The 23,356-nt window shown below is 42.9% G+C and overlaps 2 protein-coding genes across 5 annotated transcripts in view; both read right to left on the bottom strand.

Moving 5' to 3' along the window:
• LOC105897400 overlaps window positions 1–23,356 on the bottom strand; it is a 91,455-nt gene that overhangs the window by 44,655 nt on the left and 23,444 nt on the right. For 2 of the 3 annotated variants that reach the window (XM_031579546.2, XM_031579545.2), the window contains exons 21-22: window positions 5,908–6,744; window positions 5,169–5,220 (exon numbers count right to left, since the gene is read on the bottom strand). In XM_031579546.2, the coding sequence (XP_031435406.1) occupies window positions 5,169–5,220; window positions 5,908–6,744 (889 nt within the window). The remainder of the gene's footprint in view (window positions 1–5,168; window positions 5,221–5,907; window positions 6,745–23,356) is intronic. The other variant, XM_042709608.1, reaches the window with a different exon arrangement.
• LOC105897398 lies at window positions 17,094–21,736 on the bottom strand. 2 transcript variants are annotated; one of them, XM_031579550.2, is made up of 7 exons: window positions 20,898–21,736; window positions 20,356–20,455; window positions 19,745–20,085; window positions 19,353–19,453; window positions 18,687–18,729; window positions 18,069–18,299; window positions 17,094–17,875 (listed from the first exon to the last, which is right to left on the bottom strand). In XM_031579550.2, exons 1-7 carry the CDS (start codon window positions 21,390–21,392, stop codon window positions 17,729–17,731), a joined length of 1,458 nt encoding a protein of 485 aa, XP_031435410.1. In that variant the 5' UTR covers window positions 21,393–21,736; the 3' UTR covers window positions 17,094–17,728. The 2 variants fall into 2 exon arrangements, with proteins under 2 accessions (XP_031435410.1, XP_031435409.1); XM_031579549.2 differs by having other exon boundaries at window positions 19,353–19,489; window positions 20,898–21,735.

Below are 23,356 nucleotides of genomic sequence, written 5' to 3' on the forward strand. Positions count from 1 at the left end.
TATGTATTTTGTTGTCCAATGTCAAGTCTCTATTTGATCATGTGATGAGACGATACGATATAGCTAGTTTAGGCGCAGAATCTGAAAGTCAAGACTCACAAGCAGGCACAGTAGGCTACACCTGCCGGACGACGCCTTTCAAACATAAAAGTGGTGATGCATGATTTGATTTTTCAATGGACAGGATAGCCAGCCCATTCAGCCTCTCCTGCCCCATGCTGCCCCTCAGGTAGGTCTTAATCCGTTTCAAGTTGGAAAAGAATCACTCGGCTGTTGCCCTGTCACATGTAATGTCAGAAACAATAGCAGGGCAGTGCACACCTCACCGAAGGTGGATGTTACAGAGTAAACTTTTACCTGTTTACTTTCCCAATACAATAGCCAAAGTATCTAATTCGACCGTAAAATCCAACACATTGGTTGTGTTTGTGTGTGCGTGTGCGTGCGTGCGTGTTTTGCGGGCGCACAATTTATTTTTTCGCGGGGGTGGGGGGGGGGGGGGGGGGGGGGGGGGCCTTCAAAATATCCAGGCCCAGGGGCCCGTGGTTTCTTAATCCGTCCATGAATATGTCACGTGATTTTTCCGTACCAAAGCAACCTTCGAAGCAGTGGTTTTATGGTTGGTGTAGTTTAAGGTATGAAGCACGTTCCGGCGCTTCAGTGTCAGGCTGCCATCACTAGGTAGACCTACCTGCGCACAGTGTCAGGTGCCACTGGTACAGTGGCTGCACGTCAATGAGTGAGCACCAACGGGCCCACTCACATATTCTACTGTTCCTTTTTTGTTTTCAGTCAGTCATACCAGAACACATACTTATCTCACTATGCTAGGCGAATTCTTAAACATCTTAATGAGTTCACTTTATAAAACGTCACCCTAGATTAATTAAATAATTATGTATTCAGTTAAATCTCTTTTAATATAAGGTCTACGGCAGTGTCATTCCTTCCAGTTAAAAAAATAAACACAATTTCTTATAATGACTGTCCAAAGAGCCGCTGGATCAGGTGAAGATTTTGCCCTGATTTGGTGTTTTATGAACTGATTCTAAATATGTTGGACTAGCACCCACTACTGGACAAAAACACTCCCTAACTCCACTGAGCTGTCAGATGGTGGTCTCCTTCTGTAGTGTCTATAGCATAAAACGGTCATCTTCCTCCTAGAGATTAAGATTGAGTTATAACTGTAATCGAACAGCCTCAAGACTAACATTCAGGTTGTCCAGAGTGTCTTAGTCTAGTCATCTAGTAGGTTCTTACAGGTATAGAAGCTAGCCACTCTCTATTTTTAAACTTTAGAATTCTACAATCCGTGAAGGTTCTAAGGACTTCTGTTTATCTCCTGTTCAAAAGATTCATCCCCATCCCTTCCCCTTACAGTGGCCCTGGCAGAAAGACAGACCTCAACAACTGAAGGTTGACCCTCCCAAGTGTAAAGGTTACCGGAGTATGGATCATGAAGAGGGGTTACTATCAAAGCCATGTAAAACATCACTCAAGGGTAGAGACACGAAGTGAATAGTATTCTGTCTCATTTCTAAATGGTTCTAAATACTTCTGCTGCCTACAGGGTTAGGCTAAGAATAAGACTGTTGAGGGATCTCCGACTATAGCTTAATATCCCATTAAAAATGTGGTGTTAATTTAACATGGCAGAGACCAGAGTGGCTACAATGATTAAAAGATGCATTTCAGGTTTTGATGTAAGAACATGGTTTATTGAAAAGTAAAGACTAGCAGCAGCATAAAAATGAAGTACATACACAATTTTGTACATTTTGTATGGGAGAGGTCAATTAACATCACTTAACAAATACAAAAAGTGTGAGGTGTGGAATGGCTTGTGTAAAACAGTAATACAAGATGACTTGTAGCACAAAATCTGTTTATCAGTTACGAGAAGAAAGAAGCAAACCCTTAGCTATGCACAACATAATGTAACACAATTAAGCCCGGACACAGTATAGTTAACTTACAAAACCCACAACCACATTGATATATGCAGCTTACATTCAAAACAATAAGTAATGTATTAACTCCTACAGTATGCTCTAGGGGGTTCAGGCTCTGGGCACTTTGAGACAATTTCAATTGCTATAAATCAAATAAAATTGAACTGAATATTCCACTCAAAACCTGTGCGGCAGGTGGTGTACTTACCATAATGAGCCTCTGTGATGCATGACTGGAACTGCAGCGGCACTGAGGAAAAGGTCACCCTGTCAGTCATCACACTAGGATAGCACAAAACTACAACGCAAACTCAGAGCTGGGGGTGAGATGATATGGTAAACTCTTTTGCAAGATGTGGCAAAAATCCAAGAAAATATAAACGTTATATCTTATTTACTTATGTGTGATTTTGTTGGTGGTTTATAATGCTTTGGCAATACAAATAAGCCTTTTAGTCCAAGGGGGATACACCAAGTGAATTTTGAAGTCCGAATGAATTTCTACCATTCCTAAAATGTATATGAAAACAGGTCTCCTAGAAGCCTCATCTAGGCTAGGTAAGACTTTGTGTGGCCCCTAATCTTTTCTAAATCACTCAAGATTAATGTAGATTAACAAAAGGATATTGCCCAACTGAGAACATCCCAGTTCACATAAAGAGAAGAACATGACCCTTCACAGCTGCCGTACTACTTACTTCCTGCGGCTCCGCTGAGGGGCATGGAGGCAGGAGGCAGGTGAGCGCGCACACAGGTGTGCGTGCATGCAGGTGCATTGCCCTGGGTGTAGAAGCAGTGGTTAAAGGCACATGGCATGAGGCACGTGGGAGAGTAAGCGCTGACTTCAAGTGTGTGCTACAGCATTTGAATGCGACATGAGAATGTGAAGTTTATCTGCTTTATCAATGAATGTGGTTTACTAGGCAGGGACTCTGCTGAAGACATATATTCATACAAATGACTTACCTGCTACATGCTTAACAGTGTGGGACTGAAAGGTGAGGAAGGTCTTTTCATAAACCACTTACAAGGAGAAGAGTGTAAATCTCAGAAGAAGGAAGTGAAAAGCTCATAAATGTCAATATTTTGAAATTTGTGTTATTTGCATATGCTTTCACAAATTGTAAGTTCGCCTGAAGAGTTGATATGGTTCATAACAAGGCTTAAAATACTGCCTAAATAGGCTTTTAAAGCCTGCTTGCATATAATTACATAATGTTAGCATATGTTATTTCAACACAAGAATTAATCAACCAGTAATTAATCTTTTGTAGTACTACAGCAGAGACAGTAAAGCTTAGTGCTGGACACGTCTGAAGTGCGTCTAGCAACTTTACAATCAATGATGTAGAGAACACAGGAGTGGCCTTCTGAATTAGCAGATAATGAGAAGATAACTGTGGTCTTAACTGTTTATTTGAACAGCATTTCATCCAACAACAGGTACAGTTTAAGCATGACGTTTGATTAATAGGTGGCAACAAACAGTCTAAACACGGGCGGATGAACTGAACCAGGCTTCAAATTCAACATCTGAAACAAAAACAACAGGAAACCAAATATTATAGTTACATGAGCACATCCTGTCCTTGTGTCCGTTTATCGCTGCAGAAAAAGAAGCAGATTCTTTATGATGCAGATGACAGATCAGACCATAACCATGGTATTTGGTCCTCGCATCATCATCATCATCATCATCATGATCATCTGCTTTCCATAACTTGTTCTCTTCGGAACGTGGGTGTTCCTTGTACCTGTATTTAAGAGCGCCTCTCAATCATTTCAGCAGGAATGAGAAAAATAACATTCAGCTTTAGAGTCTGAATAAGCATACACGTGTATAAAGATCAGTAAAGGATAATGTTCAAATAATATTCCACATTACCTTTAATCAAATTTAAACATTTCGGCAGAGAGAGCTTACACAGAACACGATGGACAAGTGTGGAGCGCGTCAGCTGGCTAAAGGACATGTGAAGGGAGAAGCTGGTACACATCACAACTTAAGAGGGTCCATCATGAGATCGAATTCAGGAAGTTGAGTTCCTCAGCGGAGCCCCCCACCCCCACACCCCCATCAACAAACTCTTAACTTCGGTCAGTCAAGCCGTTCCAGCTGTAGTAAAAACTAAACCCTTTTTAATGTTTTTAAACAAAGTATTTTACAAAGTTCACAGTCCTTTAAAATCAATGCAGTGGAGGCACCTCAGAGATGTTCTGTTGCAGTCCCATGGAGACCCCCTCAGGGGAGGTCTCACTCCGGTGGCTCGAAGTTGAACTCAAATGTGTCCAGGTTGAGCTGCTCTGTGAAAGAGCCAGGTGGCGGACTGTTGGAAGCCAGGAGTAGTGCCATGGCGTCCTCAGCACTGGGGTCGTCTGGCACCAGACTGACTGCATCCATGACAACCTCTGCAATAGGGTTGTCTATTTCCGAGTGCACAGCATCCATGACAACCAGTGGGATAGAGTCATCAGATTCCAAATGGACAGGATCCATGACGACTTCTGGGAGAGAGTCGCCTGTCTCTGATTGGATAGGGTTCATTAGCTCCAATTGGACTGCGTCCATCACAACCAGTGGGATAGGCTCATCTGCCTCAGACTGAACAGACTCCTCAGCCCTGTGTGTGTGTCTGTGTGTGTGTGTGTGCCTGTTTTACCAGTACTGCATGTGTAAAGGTTTGTTTATCCTTTTTATACTTCTTATACTTACAGTAAATACGTCCTATCCAGTAACCAAAACCTTTTTGTTCAGAAAAAGCTAAACCTTAGTTAGTTAGCGAAAAAGTACACTCCGTCTTCTGTGAGGTCTGCTTTTGCTGTTGGCGAATGTGTGTATGAGTGTGTATGTGTGTGTGTGTGTGTGTGTGTGTATGAGAGTGTGTGTGTGAGAGAGTATGTGTGTGTGTGTGTGTGTGTGTGTGTGTGTGTGTGTGTGTGAGAGAGAGAGAGAGAGAGTGTATGTGTGCGTGTGTGTTTGAGAGAGTATGTGTGTGAGAGTGTATGTGCTAGTGTGTGTATGTGTGTGTGTGAGAGAGAGTATGTGTGTGTGAGAGAGTGTGAGAGTGTGTGTGTGTGTGTGAGAGAGAGAGTATGTGTGTGTGAGAGTGTGAGAGAGAGTGAGAGTGTGAGAGAGAGAGAGTGTGTGTGTGTGTGTGTGTGTGTGTGTGTGTGTGTGTGCAAACTGCACTCATGCATGACTGCGCCTGGTACCTTTGACGGGCCCAGTGTTCCCATGTTTCTTCATCCATTCTCTGACCCGCTGCTAGTGGACACCAAAACAAACGCAGCAACACAACTCACAAACGCAGCAACACAACTCACAAACGCAGCAAAGAACAGTACAGGCAGTAAAGACAGTCAAAGAGACATGACACCAGACCATTACTTGTATTTATATCTGTTCTGTTTCTTCTGTGTTCATTTCTGTTTTGGGCACTTCTTTCTGTTATTGTTTTTCATCTATTCTTGTTCTTAAATGATCCAAATGTGAAGCACTTTGAGCTGCATTCTGTGTATGAAAGGTGCTATACAAATACAGTTTATTATTATTATTGGACGACAAATCCAATAATGGCACATAAATTCCAATTATTACTGGAAATTACAAAATTATTTAGAGTTATGGTTGCCAACTCTTAGTGCAGCCAGAAGTATTTTCACAAGAGATGCCGGCTGAACAGACAGGCTTGAGACACACCAAGAGATGGCCACTCACACAGACAGGCTTGAGGCAAGCCATTGGCCACACTGAGGAATTCCACAACACAGACTGAAGCGACGCTGTCAAATGATCCTACCCTCACGATACCGTAGAGTAACAGTAGAGTAACTGTACAATGTGTAATACACTACAACACAATATAATACAGTCTGCTACATCCATACTAATGTGGAGCAAAGTTTCAAATATGATTTCTGCTATGGTGAACAAGTCAGGGACCTGGATTACCTTCTGGGACTGTTGGAGGGAGACGCTGGTGTTTCCCCAGTCATCACCTGCAGGATTCTTAGGAAGACCACCTCTCTTTGTCCGTCTGTGGAGGGAGACGCTGGTGTTTCCTGAATCATCACCTGCAGGATTCTTAGGAAGACCACCTCTCTTTGTCCGTCTGTGGAGGGAGACGCTGGTGTTTCCTGAATCATCACGTGCAGGATTCTTAGGAAGACCACCTCTCTTTGCCCGTCTGTGGAGGGAGACGCTGGTGTTTCCTGAATCATCACCTGCAGGATTCTTAAAAAGACCACCTTTCTCTGCCCGTCTGAGAGTTCCAGAGTACGAAGAGGATGAATCCGTAGGAGATAAGCTTAATGAAACATCAGGAGAAGTGGACAAGGATGCACGGTTGACCTCCTTCTCCCACTGATCCACAAAGTGTTGGATGTTCAGGTAGAACCTTTCAATGATAAAGTTTGAGAGGTGGATACCACCAAGGTGAAAGAGTTCAGGCTCAATGTTCTCATGGGTGACCGCTGTTCCCCCCAGTTCAGCAACCATAGCATGTACTCTGTGATTGATCACGTCATGAATTCTGTCTACTGCCGGCAGGCCTTCGGAGCCATGTTTCCTAAAGTGGATTGGCAAGATGTCGGACCACACAATCAGGCACTGGGGGAAGATGTTGCGTATGGAGGTCAGGTCCTTCTTGATGGAGCTCAGCAGTTCTTCTGAGGTGCTCTTGTTGATGTCGTTGTCTCCCAGGTGGATGAGTAGCAGGTCTGGATTGGGCCAGTTCAGTTTGAGCTGGTGCAGCTGGGGCACAAGCTGGTCCCACGTCATGCCCTGCACCCCCTTCCAATATGATCGCACACTAGTGCCAATCTTGCCCAACTTAACGCCATACGTAGGCGACTCTGCCAGGTGTGAGGCCAAACCTACCAGAGCATGACCACAAATCCAGACCGTTTTCGCATTTTCGCTGGTAACACATCTCGAAAGATCTAAAAAAAGAAAAAAAACAACACAGTATAATTAGTATAATGGCATTAGCTTTTGCCAGTCACTGCGGGGGTAATTCTGTCCAGTTATTTCATGGCTCCCTGCAATACTAAATTGTGATTGGATAATTATGGAGTTCAAAGTTCAGTTATTCCTGAGGAATGGATCACTGATCCGTACAAACTGTTGGCACAGATAATGTGTGATAGTGATAGTGTGTACACTGCCTACAATGATGGTAGGGAAGAGCTTCATAACTTTGCTGGTATACTTGTGTTGCATTTCAAATGAATTGATCTTCTGATTTAGTTGTTTTTTTGATGAAAGGTGCTACATGCAGGAACTGTAGTTTAAAGGTGCTACTTGTGGGATCAGAGTTATCTTGAATGCACTATTATGCTCGGGAAGGCACTTTAGCATTACCTTGTTGTTTTCGCTACTTTGACTCACTAGCGCCTCTTCAGGTATAAAGGGGTAGAGGACGGGCCAGGGCTAGCTGGTTAGCATGCTAATTTTAGTGGATATCTGGGCAATACAGAGAATAGGTGTTTTGGACATTATGGCAAATTCTATTACTTCATATTCTTCACTGTTGCTATTTGTAGTTATTTTTTGAATGTTTTAAACTAACATTCTTACAAAAAGCACCTTTAAAACATTAAAAAAAATAGTAATGTAATATCAAAAAAACCTTCCAGTATGTATTGCGTTGCTCATGTATCCACTAAAGTAAGCATGCTAACCAGCTAGTCGTATGATTACTTTGTACCTCAAGAGTCAATTGTGAGTCACTGTGTAGTGAAAACAGCAAGCTGGGTTATCCTGTAGTGAGTAACAAACCCATCGACTAACAGTGCTGTCCATGATTCTGGCCAAATGTGTTGATGTTTGACCTCAAAGGCCAATCAAATTGCACCCCTCCTTTCCATGCTCCTGAAGCAATGATTGCCTGAAATTATTTATGGCTGGGTCTGAGTGCCAGGCAAAGCCTGAGCAGCAGTCACCATGGCAACACATAGATTATTTAACAGTTTGGATGAGGGCTTCTTTTTCACCTGGCGCTTGCCAACGGTTCAGGACAGGCCTTTGACGGATTGCGCTCCCACAGGGAGCTCTGCAGCCAAGGCCAGGGAGGGGTGCCTGTCAGGGGCAGCGGTGCTTGGAGCAGCTAACATAAAAGCAGATAGCTAGAGGACCGTGAGGGACTTTTCGCTGCATTTGACAGAAAGTGCATTGGATCAGAATCACTGATTCTACCTTTAACATGAATGATTAGCCTATCAGTTCCCAATGCTAACTGGGATCTATTGGCCTCAACTAAGAACATAACATATAAATAACATTTAACATATAAATATCAATCGATTTGGAATGGTCGCCTAGATATCTTTCAACCATATATGTTGGTTTTCAAGCTACATGCAGACTTTAGCCTCCGCCATCTTGGCCAACTTTTTGTTTACGGCTGTAAAGGGAGAGGAGGTAGGGGTGGACCAATGTAGTGATACCCCTCATCTGTTTTGATTGTAAAGTTTGAAATCATTTAGTTTGTTAGCTGCCAGCTAGCCAGACGTGCATATACAGTGGGGAAAATAAGTATTTGAACCACTGCCGATTTCGCAAGTTTGGCCACTTGCAAAGAAATGTGTGACCTATAATTGTAATAGTAGGTGTATTTTAACAGTGAGAAACAGAATATCATCAAAAAAAATCCAGAAAACTGCATTTTATAACATTTATGACTTAATTTGCATTTGATGCAGAAAATAAGTATTTGAACCCCTAGCAAAACATGGCTTAGTACTTGGTGGAATAACCCTTGTTGGCAAGCACAGACGTCAGACTTTTCTTGTAGTTGGTCACCAGGTTTACACACATCTCAGGAGGGATTTTGGTCCACTCCTCTTTGCAGATCCTCTCCAAATCCTTAAGGTTGCGTTTTCAATGGGAGGGAATGAGGGAATGAGGTTCAAGCCCAATATTCCATACTACATGGCCCCATCCATAGTCCCCTCAATGCAGTGGAGTCGTCCTGTACCCTTGGCAGAGAAACAGTCCCAAAGCATAATGTTTCCACCTCCATGCTTGATGGTGGGGATGGTGTTCTTGGGGTCATATTCAGCATTCTTCCCCCTCCAAACGTGGCAAGTCGAGTTAAAGCCAAAGAGCTTAATTTTGGTCTCATCTGACCACATCCTGTCTCCCAATCCTCCTTCATCTTCACAGAATCATTCAACTGTTCATTGGCAAACTTCAGACGGCCCTGTACATGTGCTTCCTTGAGCAGGGGGACCTTGCGAGTGCTGCAGTACTTCAAACCATTACGGCGTAGTGTGTTGCCAATGGTTTTCTTGGTGACTGTGGTCCCAGCTGCCTTGAGATCATTCACAAGCTCCCCCTGAGTAGTTCTGGGGTTATTTTGCACCTTTCGGATGATCACCGATACCGCACGAGGTGATATCTTGCATGGAGCCATAGACCTAGAGCGATTGACAGTTGTTTGGTGTTGCTTCCATTTACGAATAATCGCACCAATAGTTGTCTGCTTCTCACCAAGCTGCTTGCCGATGGTTTTGTAACCCATTCCAGCCTTGTGCAGGTCTACAATCTTATCTCTGACGTCCTTGGTCAACTCTTTTGTCTTGCCCATGGTGGTGAGGTTGAAGGTGTGAAGTATGATTCTTTGGACAGGTTTCTTTTATACACGTCACCAGTTGAGATCAGGTGTACCTTGTTAGGCCTAATGAGGACTAATCTGTGTGCTTCTTGGGCACATAACTGGTCATTGGGAGCCAGAATTCTTGCTGTTTGCTTGGGGGTTCAAATACTTATTTTCTGCATCAAATACAAATAAATTAATAAATGTTATAAAATGCAGTTTTCTGGATTTGTTTGTTGATATTCTATTTCTCACTGTTAAAATACACCTACCATTACAATTATAGATCACACATTTCTTTGCAAGTGGCCAAACTTGCGAAATCGGCAGGGGTTCAAATACTTATTTTCCCCACTGTAGTTCCTTCAATGAACAGTTCATTAGAATATCAATTTCAGGAGCAAAAATGAGGTCTAGTACATCTGTGCCAGAGATCTCTGCATATTTTTGTATTCAAGTAATTTTGTTTGTAACAAAGTAGAAAAAAACTACCCAATAAGTTGGGGCCCCAATATATTATATATATACATAATATATAAATTCTACCATTCAGTCAGAGACAAGACAACAGGAAGGAAGGAACACAAACATTACTATAGCAACATCCCACACAACTACGAGAGAAGAAAATAGTCTGCAAACAAGTCTGGATCTAAACCATTATTAAAGAACAATTGATAATTCAGGCAGTATGGCAACTAAAGTTGGAAGAACGCACCTTGTGAAGGCTGTCGACTGCTGGCCACATCTGTGTCTGCGCTCATGAAGTTGAGCAACATGCGACACACGCGTCTAGCATCGGCCAAATCGCTCTCTCCCTCTCGCCGAGCTTTCTTTTTGGATTCCCTTTTCATAACGACTCCGTCCTCGCGCTCAGCCTTCGCGGCTCCTCGTCTCTGCTCGTTCTTTTCTTCACCCTTCCAGTTGAACTGCTCCAGCTGCACCAACAAAAAGCAAATGAGGAGAGAGATCCCACACAACTATACGCTACGCTACACTACAGCTACACCACACTACAGCTACACCTACACAGAGGAAGATTTATATTTATATATATATATATATATATATATATATATTATATAACAATAATTGTGTGTGTATATATATATATATATATATATAAATGTGTGTGTGAGATGTTATTGAGAATTATTATTATTATTATTATTATTATTATTATTAACATCTCACACCAGCAGCCTTTGATAAAAAGAGAGAATTGTTCGTGTTTGGCCTTCATATCATCCTCTGTAGATTTACACTTCAATTCATTTTATTGATATATTTTATCATCTTAATACAATAGTTTACCACCTGCTTGAGTGTTTACCACCTGCATGACTCAGATTTCTATTAAGGTGCCCTTGGTGGAAGCAGTTTTTACCTCAAAATGGTTCACCTGCTGACTCTGATGAAGTGAGGAACACCTACTCCCTGGAGCAACATCTGAATATCTGTCTGGAAGATTTAACGCAGAACCATTATTTCCTGATGTTTCCTGATGTCCAAAATATGAAGTGGATGACCTGACAGGTGAGGTCGACCGCAAGCGCTCAGAGTCTGGCGAGTAAGTCTGACTGCGCTGTTGGCTTGACAACTGCTCATTTTGTGAGGACCCTGACAGCGCTGCAGTTGGATGTATGCCTTCAAGGTCGCTTGTCTCACTTCTCCGGTCTGTCTGCTCGTTAACCTCCCATGTTTTCAGGTTTAAGCCAATGGACTTGAGAAGGGTCTTAATTTTAGCAAAAGGCTTATCCCCATCTGACGGTCTATGCTCATCGGTCGTCTCCTGTTCATGTTGGCCGAGGCTAGGTGTTTGGTCCTCTCTCTTCCAATCATCTTCTCCATAAAGATAGGACTCTTCCTCATCCACCTCAGTCTGCTCGGGGAACTGCTCTTCCACACACAGCCCTGGCTTCATGCCATCACTGCACAAAATATGACTCCCATCTCTCAGAACACTTCTGTGACGTTGCAAGTCATCCCTGTGTCCTTCTATGGTTTCCCCTTTAGCCCGGCTCTCGCGTTCCTCGTCGCCCTGGAAGGGGTCACACAGCTCGTCTCTGTGGGCTCCTCCGAGTACAGGCGCAGTTCTGTAACGTTGCAGGAAAAGAGGGGTTTGACCAGGTAACCGTTCCCAATCATCAATCGCCTCCTGTTCACGTTGGCCGAGGCTAGGCATTTGGTACGCTCCCCTCCAATTATGTCGCTCTGAGCTCTTGTGCTCTTCCATGCGGCGCTCATCACCGTAATCGGCCTCTTCTCCATAAAGATAGGACTCTTCCTCATCCTCCTCAATCTGCTTGGGGAGCTGCTCTTCCACACACACGGTCTCCCCTTTAGGCTGGTTCTCATGTTCCTCGTCGACCTGGAAGGGGTCGTAGAGCTCGTCTCTGCGGGCTTCCCCGAGTTGAGGCATAGGCGTAGAAACAGGGGTTGTTGCCTGTAGTTCCATGGCCAGAATGGCTTTCTTTTGAGCGATCAACACTTTAAGTTCTTCCAGTTTCCTTTTCTTCCTCACTGTTTTCTCATCCTCAACTATATCAGTTGAGTGCTTGAACCTGGACAGCTCCCTCCTAGATGGTGAAGTTAAAGTCTTTCCCCTGGGGCTCCTACTCCTGTTGCGTTTCCTGGAGGAACGCTCCCGACTGCCGCTCCTACTCCTGCTGCGCTTCCTGGAGGAGCGCTCCATCCTGCCGCCCCCACTCCCGCTGCGCTTCCCGGAGGAACGCTCCCCACTCCTGCTGCGCCTCCTGTGCCCCTCATCTCTACGCCCTGGGCTGTGGCTCCTCCTCTGGTCACTGCTCCCCCATAGCACAACACAAATCATCAGTTAAAAGGAGTGCAATGAATATTTCGCTACAGTTCTGCTGGTAAACAAAAGTGTTTAGACCTGTACTCTAACTGAATGTAGGATCCAGAAATGGGCTGACTAGCACACACATATTAAAGGGCCAGAAACTCACGCTGTGTGTTCAGAATTTATTCTCGCTTCTTTCTGCGTCGTTTCTTTGCAGTTCATTAGTTTGATGGTCATCTTCTTCTGCAGAGTGCACAAGATAACACTTATCAGCAAATGCCATAGACGGTATCAATGGTAATTTCAGGTGTAGTGCACTTGAGTGTCACTTTGGATAGTGTGTCTGCCATGCGACAAAATGTAAAGGTAAATTTGGTAATGAAATCCACATCTTAGCGAAAGAAATATTAATGAAAAGGTGTAGGAAATGTCAAGACATTTCCCGACTTGGGGGGAGAAGCACACAATTAGAAGAGCAAAAATGTGTGGGGGGGGGGGGGAGTATTTGCCTGTACTCACCTTCTCTTTATGGGCTGTGTTGAGCGCCTGTAGCGTTGACGTGCGGCTGAACACGTTCTCTTTGAACCTCCTGATCCTGATGGCCTGGTTGCCAGATCCAGCCGCCACGTTCTGGAGAGATCAAGACGAGTATAAAAGTATCTGAACAAGGAGCTTTCCAGAAAAGTATATCTACAGATTACAACAAGGCCGAACCAAAACAACCGGCCCGAAAAAAAAGACTTTTCATCCCTTGGTGAAAGACGTAGGCAGAAGATGACCCCAGTGACCCCAACTTACCGGCACAAGGGTGAACTCCACCTTCTCAGAGATGGACAGCTTGTTTTCCTCCATGACCTCGGAGAGGTCAAACACCAGTTTGGGGTCCTTGGAGTACTCAATGTATCCAAACGAAAAGTTCATGCCAAGCACCACGCCCTGATAAAGGAATGGAATATTTTGGAATGTAGGAATTTCCAAAATACAATGCATGTTTCAGACACCTTAAATCAACCATCCATACATTGTTGTCCTGCACTGAAATCTTACCACTGAGGTATAAGTCCATGCAGTACAATTTTAACTGGGTCTGTATAAACCAATGCAATGAGAAAAAAAAACACACACCAACAACCATAACTGAAAAAAAAAAACACACACACACTCAGGTTATCTTGCACATTAAAAGTAGTTATGTATGTAAGCTAGCAGAATGGGCTTTAGCAGATATAAACACAGACACTCACCACTCTACGCTGCTCCTTTGTGTCTACGCACTCGAAGGTCTCAGGCAGGATCTCCAAGCTGACGGCCCTCTCTGCTCTTGTCTTAGGGTTGGTGGATATTTTAAACCGAACTTTGTCCCCCTCCAGCATGGTGGCCTTCGTTAGCACATCGTCCGCCCTGAAGCGAAGCTTCTTCTCCACTCCCTCCACTACAGTCTTCAAACTACCAAGATGAAGCTCCTAAAAAAAAACAATACAACAGCAGGAATAACTGCTCTGTAACTGCACATTCTCTGAGACTAGCCAAGTGATGATTTGAGAACAGTATCACTTACGTAAATATATTAAATAAATATGGTTGTTTTGACTGCCATCCACTGTGCCAACAAAAACTAAACCATGTTGCCTTGAGGTATTTGAGGTATGAAATATCCATAAAATACAAAATGAATAATAATTACTGTTTGACTGTTTTTATGGTCACTTTGGACAGTGTCCATTACATAACTTGCCTTGTTGTCATTAACTGCCAAATTACCGACGGATCTGTGCTCCATTGGAGGGACTCGGAGCACGGTTCCCTCGTTATGTTCAAGGCTGACGACCTCTGCCTCTTCAAGAGATGCCTCTGCACTGTCCACCAGCATCCTCTAGAGGGCAGAAATACCCAAAGGAAAATGTTAGAACAGGGCAGGGGGTGATGGGTAGATCCATGACATTGACATCATACAATTACTTTATTTCGTGTGTGAGGCATTCATTGGCTTCCACTGATAGCTTGTGTTGACATTTGCTTAAATGAACACCCCATAATAACCAGTGATTGCTGCTGTGCATGCTTGTGATGAGATGCAATGAGAAAAAAAAAATGCACTAACAACCATACTTACTTTGTCCCCCTCCAACATGGTGGCCTTCGTTAGCACATCGTCCGCCCTGAAGCGCTGCTTCTTCTCCACTCCCTCCACTACAGTCTTCAAACTACCAAGAAGAAGCTCCTATAAAACAATACAACAGCAGGAATAACTGCTGTGCAACTGTACATTCTCTGAGACTAGCCAAGTGATGATCTGATCTGTCTTTTCTTAAATGAACACCCCATAAAAACCTGTGATTGCTGCTGTGCATGCTTGTGATGAGATGCAATGAGAAGAAAAAAAATGCACTAACAACCATACTTACAAAAAACATCTAGTTATCTTGCACATTGGCCAAATGTAGTTACGTATGTAAGGTAGCAGAATGGGCTCCAGCAGATATAAACACAGACACTCACCACTCTACGCTGCTCCTCTGTGTCCGTGCATTGGACGTTATCCGGCAGGACCTCCAAGTTGACGGCCCTCTCTGCTCTTGTCTTTGGGTTGGTGGATATTTTAAAGTGAACTTTGTCCCCCTCCAACAAGCTGAAGCCCTGTTTCTGAGGCAAGTGTAACAGGACAATAAGGACTGCTGATGGTTGAAAATTACCTTGTTTTGGGCAGACGTCTTGCTACGTGTAGAGTATATTAGCTCCATCAAACTCTGGATGCTTTGTGTGGGATGTCAGATGGGAAATGTGTGAGAGCTGAGTAACATTTGAGCGGAGCTGAACTCAAGGCCATCTTCACAAAAACAGTTTCTTCCCCCTCGCCGTCTCACTACTGAACAGCTAACCCACTGTGGCACTGTGAAATAACCCTGGATCATTATAATAACCACTGTACAATTACTCCCGCAATCATATTTATTTATTTCACCCTTACTGTATAACCGTCATACTCATACTGTCTAATATTTATCCCTGCACTTCTTGGACTCTCCACTTCTTTGCACTATTGTTGTGTTACAATTCACAGCTCCTGTATATAGGCATTCCTCCTTGTATATACTTTTTTAGACTTCTTAGACCGTTGCACTGTATTGTTTTGTGTTGTGATGTATATTCTGTGTAAGCACACAGAGACACTTTACCAAGTCAAATTCTTTGTTTGTGCAAACTTACTTGGCCAATAAAACCTGATTCTGATTCTGATCTTCAGTAAACAACAACAACTCCTAATCTCAAGCTCTTCAGCTGTTCAGTCTTTGTCCTATTCCAGTTCCGTTTAGTTCAAAGTGAGTTAATTTCAACACAGAAAAACAACGCTAAAATCAGTCACAACAAAAATGACACTGAACTCAATCAAGCCAATACACAAGTGTCATAAATGGTCACAATAGTCTTTAAGATACATAATCTTAAAGTCCAAGTAGGCCGCTGATTATCTGCATCTTGATAATGATAATGATGAATGCATTCTTACCCACCTCTCAACCATGCTATTCAAGTTATTAAAGTATTCACTGTTGATGAAAAATAAACTAAACTACATTTAAAGCCTTTATATGGGGAAACCCAAGTATCATTCCTGGAATGACCTCTCCACCATGCTTTCAAAGTTTCAAGTGTTCACTGTTGATGAAAAATAAAACCAAACTACATTTAAACCTTCATACGGGGAACTCAAAGTGTCATTCCTGGAATACTCTCCCTGGAGCTCCTACCTTGTTATTGATGGCAGCGTTAGTAACTCCTCTCCCCTCCTCCGCGCTCTTGTTTTGGCTTGAACCGAAGGTCACTGTGCCGCTTGGAAGCTTCAGCAAGCGGACAGCCTTCTTGGCCCCATCAACCTGAAAAAATCAGCATGGATTCAGTGTCTGTATTCTCATTGCAGGCTCATACACATATATGACTAAGTTATGTTGTGTGTGAGTGAGGTATGTAACCTAGCTTTCTTAAACAAGCTCCACAGTTGGTTTAAAACACGGTTTAAAATACACTGACCAAGATGTCAAATATGTTGTTTCAGAGTAGCACAGGGAGTGATGGGATGCTCTGTTGTGGAGACTGCCCCGATAAATAAACATAAGTGAGGAAGGATCTTCCACGTCCAAATCAAAAAGTTTGCTGTTGTGGAGCAAATGTCTCCTTTCTTGGTTCGAGGATGTTTTAACTCAACCAAAGAGCCGAGTAACTCGCTGTGAGAAACTAACGGAATCTACACAGCACAAGAAGACAACCCTCCCCTTGAGGAGGCCACCTGAATTTTCATACAGAAACGCCCTGCCAGCTCATTATAAGGGCATGATGCAACTGAAGAGACGTGTGCACAATCCACAGACTCCACAGGCAACGCGAAAGCAACTTCAGACTGATCAAAATCATGTCAAAGCAGAAAGCGAGCACCGGTCGAGTAAACGCAGACCTAACTTCACCGGTGCAGAGGTGGAGGTACTGTTGCAGAATGTAGATGTGTCCATTCTATTCCACTATGGCTATATCCTAGCGATTGAGTTTAGTGCTTATTTATTTATTCACTTACATTTGCAGTGTTCGTGTACTGCTTTTATTTATTTTAGGACATCACGATGCCTCGTAGAATCATGACTATAAATGTGGAACAAATGTTCTCGTATTTATTATAATTATAATTATCTAAATCCGAGGATGTCTGTAGAATTGATGTGAACGCAATCACCAACGATTTCTCACAAATTCAGCCCTTAAGAACAATCTGGCCGATTTACGACTGCTATTTCTGGTCTAAGTTAAGAACGAATCCCAGATGACAAAAATGTCATGAATGCCAGAACTGTCCCGGGAACGTCGTAAGTCGAAATTTCTTCCTAACTTGTTCTTAACTGTGTTCGTTAATGAGGCCCAATGTTCTCAGTCAGACTGTTACCAGGATGGCATCCTGGGGTGTGATGGTAATTGTTACTACCACAGACTTAGAGACTCAGGCAATGGTGATAAATCAGGAGACACGGTTTTATTCTTCCAACTGTTACTGCTATAGTCACAAGGCTTCTTACCAGCCTGGTGCGCAATCAACTGCATAAGTACCTAAGACAACCACTAGTGAAAAGTACAGGAATCACCAACATGCACCCATGCACCTATCTAGAATCATGACAGAAATAGACATAATTTCATCCTAATATATAAACTAAAACAAGGTAGTTCCATATTGCAAAAATCCCAGTAACTCAGAAACAGAGTTATTTATTCTCAAATCTGAGACCCATCCCACAGGTGCTATGTTGATGAAGTCACCATGACTATAGTGAGCTCCACCTTGTATTCTCAAACCTGACGCCCTTCCACAGTATGGAGCTGGTGCCTGACTAACTCACCGGGAGGGCGGTGAACTCCACCTCGTCCATGACTCCCAGGTCCCCTTCACTCAGGTTCTCTCTCATGTCGGCCCAGAGGTTGCTGTGGTTCTCAGACATGATGGAGCAGGAACCATCCTTGATGTCCATGATCAATCCCTGTTGTTGTTTCAGAGAAGGAAGAAGTGTATCAGTATTGTGTTAGTGTACTTACGGAGTGTATCAGTATTGTGTTAGTGTACTTACGGAGTGTATAAGTATTGTATTAGTGTACTTATGGAGTGTATCAGTATTGTGTCAGTGTACTTATGGAGTGTAACAGAATTGTGTTAGTGTACTAGTGTCCTCTCACCCTCTTGCGTTTCTCCTGGGTGACCTGGAAAGTCTCTGGAAGCTTCAGTTGGATGTTGACGGCTCGTGGCTGGTTGGTTGGCAGGTCAGTCAACACCTGGAAGGTCACCAGGTCTGACGGCAGCAGAGTGGCTGGGTGCTCATCTTTGCTAAAGTAGATCTCCATTGGCTCTCCACATACTTTGGCCATGATCAAGCCTGTGTCTGGTGCCTCCTTCGGATCATCACTTGCCTGGAGAAAAAAAAAAAAAATCAAACTCAAGAGAACTGTGCTGGGTACATGCATCACATTCAATACAGGGTAACGTGTTTCCCATTTAAACAAATGTTTGAATACAAAACCATAGAGACAGACGGACAATCAATATCTTAATCTCATTTGATCAAAATGACATTATTCATCTAAACAATCTGCTTGCTCAATCTACTCTGAGATGGATCCCACAGTACTAAAAAATACACAGAACAAGAAAAGACATTCACTAATGCGATAAATAAGGTGGAAAATAGATGCAGACGTGTAGGACTTGCTGTCGGACTAGATTAGGAGATTAGTGTGTTAGTAGCTGATTGGTGTCAGACTTGTGTCTGTTAAACAAAGGCCTTCTACAGACTTTACCTTCACAGATTTGATGAGTCCTGTGTGTCTCTCAAGCAGAGGCCTAAAAACAACAGACAACATGATATTTAAAACCTAGGGGGACACCCCTCCAATACTTTGTGTAAACAACCCTTAAGATATTAACAGAATCAATATACCAATCAATACCAATATACCAATCAATATTAATGTACCGGTAATCAATATATTTAATGACGAAGAGAAAAAAGGTCATCATGACATTATACTACTTACTAAATAAGTAACGACTAATTAATACTAAATAATTTAGTTACTAGTATAATTAATACTAAATCATTTAGTTACTAGTATAATTAATACTAAATCATTTTGATCCATTTAGATCCACCTTCTGCTGTCTAAAAGTTTACTTCATGTCCGAACCTAGCAATAATGCAGTCATCTCCCAATCCCATCAACAATGTAATAAAGCAGAAAATTGAAATAAACCCCCAAGAATATTTTATTGATTTGTCCACAATTAATACTCAGCAAAAGGGGCAGGTCATGTCCATCTAAATATCAAGGCACACAAGAGCACAAACAAGAGCAAAGGGCAAGGCAATCTAAGAGATCACTTCCTCCACCAATATTTACTGTATACTGTGTGATGCATACTGTTCAATGTTAGATGTATGTCCATAATTTAGATCTTGGTCTCACCTTACTGTGGCGGTCAGTGGGTGCTGTGGTCTGGGGGGATCAGAGTGGGGTGGGTGCTGTGGTCTGGGGGGGTCAGGGTGGGGGGGCTCCTGTGGTCTTGGCTGTGGGAGGGGGGCACATTTGGCAAGGACTCTCTCCTTACACAGAACAAGACAGGGAGAAAAACTTACAAAAATGTTGGCTGTGCCAATGGAAATGACAGCTAAAGAATTACTCAATGTTCTAGTCAAATAAAAGTCAAACGAAAAGCCACACCATAAGCATACCATACCAAAGAATACTACACCCAGCGATGTATACTACATCTGGAATGTATGCTTTACAGAGCCATGTGTACTATACCCAGCCATGAATCCTACATATTAGCCGATGGAGGACTTCCTACTGCTAACCTGAGGGTGCTTCCAAGGGAGAGCTGGAGGGGGGTGGCCCAGGTGCATGGCCTTCTGCTGCAGCCTGAGGAGTTGATCCATGGCCGTGTCGTCAGCCCGTCGCTTCTTGTTGCCCTGTTCTGGCAGCAGGATATCTGTGTCTGAGGTCCAGGGGAGAGCTGGAGGGGGGTGGCCCAGGTGCACGGACTCCTGCTGCAGCCTGAGGAGTTGATCAATGGCCAAGTCGTCAGCCCGTCGCAGGGATGAGAGCTGGGCCTCTATGCGCTCCAGCAGCTGAGTGAAGGCCCACAGCTTGGGTTCTTCATGTCCCAGCCTCATTGTTCCCGGCCCTGCTAGCTCTCCTGGACAAGATACACAGACAGTCAGGCAGACAGACAGACACATAGGCAGGGGGATAGAGAGATAGAGAGGACATAGAGAAAGAAAAAGAAAGAGATATGTAGAGATAACAGACAGGGGGAATGGGAAAGAGAGAGAGCAATCAGATGAGGGGAAATGTTACCCACAGAAGAAAGAGAAACTAAGACAGAAGCAGACAAGTCACTGAGTATTTTCATGTTCTGGTCATAACAAATGATCCTGTGTTTCCCCCCACATCACAAGAGACCTACGCAGCTGTTTCTGAAGGCGCACCATCTCCATGGCCAGGCTTTGTGTCCTCGTCAGGTAAACACCTCTGTCTTTCCTCAGACTCTCCCGCTCTTGCAGGACCTAAACAGTGCAAAGTTTAAGGAGCAATTTAGCAGGGGTGCTGGAATAAAATATTTCAAATATTAAACCATAGGCCTTACGGTTGCTAATGGCTGGACCAAAATCAGCAGGCTGTTATTGCAATCATGTGGCTATTATGATCCACACAAATTATTTATAGGCAGGCCCCACTGCGTCGTTTATAATAACACTTTTTATAATCAGATCCAAACTCCACTTCATTCAAAAAGACTTCTTGCTCTAAACAACACTTTTTTCTGCCTTGACAGGTATGTTAGTGCAGATCCAAAAGCTCAATGTTTCACCTTACCCAATATCTGGGATTGCAGTGCTTGAATAAGACTAAAAACAACTTCCAGATTTATTGGAATATGATTGAAATTCCCTTGACTGATGAGTACTGAAAAAGATAAAGGTTGTTTTCGCTGCCAGGAACACTTGCCTTGGAAATATCACGCACGACGAAAGGTGCAAGGTCACGCGGTTGCACTGGTTCAGGAGGTCCACATTCATCTCTTGGTCTAAGATTAAACTCACACGGTCTGGGACCTCCAGCCTTCCCCGGCTGGACGCCAGGAGCCGTAGGAGCAAGCTCTTGCCTCGGCGGCGGGCCGTGTCTATACTCTCCTGGAGGAGGAAAGTATCTAAGTGCAATCGGTGGACTGGGAGTTGGGACATGACAATCCCCTGATCTTGAAGGTATTTCACTGTGTCGTCTCTCTTCGACAGAACCATAACCCATTGGTGTTCCATCTATAGGATAGCCTCGCCCCGGACCTGATATGGACCAAGGTGGCACGCGTATTTCGGGCAGTGGTAGCTGCGCGACAGGACCATGCTGGAAGTTTGACCCGGGAGGGATGAGTTGGGGAAAGTGGGCTGGTCCGAGGTCTGTCCTTTGGAAATGGCTGTCGTCGTACGAATGATATCTCGCCATATCAACGCGAAATATTAAACAAGTACCGGTAGGTTAACTCCAAAGCGAACCCAACGGCCAACTGTGAAGAAATACCTAAATCAGCCTGGTAAACTATATTAACAGCATCGTCAGCCTTTCACAATAAAACGTTACACCACGCCAATTGTGCTAGCTTCTCTATTAACTATATTTACATGATCGTAGTCCAACATTTCTGGCTCCAGTAAACTCTAGTGTTCCGTCAGAGAATGAACTGGTTCAACTTCCGGCTAAATTTAGACAACAATATACCAAAATAAAAGTCATCAGTCGGTTTTAGCATTGAAGAAACATCAGGTGTATTCATTGCATAACCATGATAACAAAAACAAATTGACTAACTCATCTCACAAACTTATACTTGTATTGTTTGAAAACAGGAAACATTCATAAACTAAACAGGCGAAAATGCAGTATGTTCAAAAGGAAGACATTGTGACACTCAATCAGACAACGCTCTACTAATGATTGTGTCTATAAAAGTGGGGTGGAATATGTTCAGAACATCCTAAATACTAATACAAATGTGTTTATCAATGATGAATGTCGTCATTGACATTGTGACACATACTACACTCTATGAGTTGTTTTAGGTTACAATGGCCTCCCACAGACAAACATAATGGACCTTAAAATAGGCTAATATAGACTGGTTGCACAAATAAAAAATAGAATTTTGAATACGAGTCAGTTGAGAATAGTGTGTCTTTTAGAAATGCTCTGCTTTTAGTTGCTGTTGCCATGTTGTTAGCGGAATGGCAAAAGCTGCTGTTTGCTAAATACTTCCCGGTCACGAAACTAAATGAAAATAAGTCCTCAAATAGGCTAAGTCCTCAGATTCTCATTTCTATGGTGATTGGTATACACTTGAAACGAGTGCCTTGGTTTTGTTTGTGTTGAATAAAAAAAAAATGAGGGGACATTTCTATCAAGATGCAAATCAGCACGAAACATGAACTCATTCATTAATTTAGGCTAATGTATATTCTGAATATATAAATGAGACCATTTTTTCAGCATAAGGATTGCTGTTGTCCTTTAGATCCCTAGGCATACATGATGCTTCATTATTCGCTAGGGCCTGGTTTGGACGCTCAGATGAATTCATTTTGCTTGAATTTTAATTTCCTTTGCATTGTCTTTTAATTCCTTTACAAAAATGTATTTTTACTCGGCATTTTTTGCTGCTTCTGTGAAGCAATTTGCAACATTTGAAAAATGCTCTATACATAAGGATGAAGATTGTTATATTATTATTCGCGTTATATGCTTTTAATGACAAGTTGACTGGCTTAAGACAACTCTCTACATTGTCAAATAGAGATTCCAAATGCAGCCACATACGAATCATGCCTTTTGCTTGTGTGCTAACTGGGTCTTATCACCTAATATTCTCAAATTCAATATTTTTTTCTTTATTTAGTATAATAGTATAATATCCTACTGGGTGGCGTTGTGCTTTTACTATTAAATTGTTAAGGCGTCCAGTCCGTAGTCATTACTTCGCGGGATCTTCTGAGTGTGATGATACATGTAAAGTGCCCCAAACATGTGATGGAAGAATGCCTGGTTAATTGATGGAAAGCCAGACATGTCCATAGTTTTGACTGTGAAATACATAACAAAGGCACAGACCAAGGCCATATTTTTTCGGTGGTAACATGACATGCAGCCCACTGTAAGAGTGAGACAATGTTCAGATGTAGGTTTCATTGTATGCCTTAATGATAGGCTAAACGATATGGACGACATTTCTTGTTTCAAGACACACTAGCATGCACAGATCAGATACATTGACAGACCACAATGTAAAAATAGGCACAGATGTCAAACACTGTCCTCTTTTATTGGAAGAATGTACAATACAATTCAGAAATAATGGTCAGAAATCTCAATGAAAAAGAAAGGTAAACACAGGTTCAAGAAAAGAAACGCTCCACACA

This window comes from Clupea harengus, chromosome 13 (assembly GCF_900700415.2).
Source record: "Clupea harengus chromosome 13, Ch_v2.0.2, whole genome shotgun sequence".
Lineage (NCBI taxonomy): Eukaryota > Metazoa > Chordata > Actinopteri > Clupeiformes > Clupeidae > Clupea > Clupea harengus.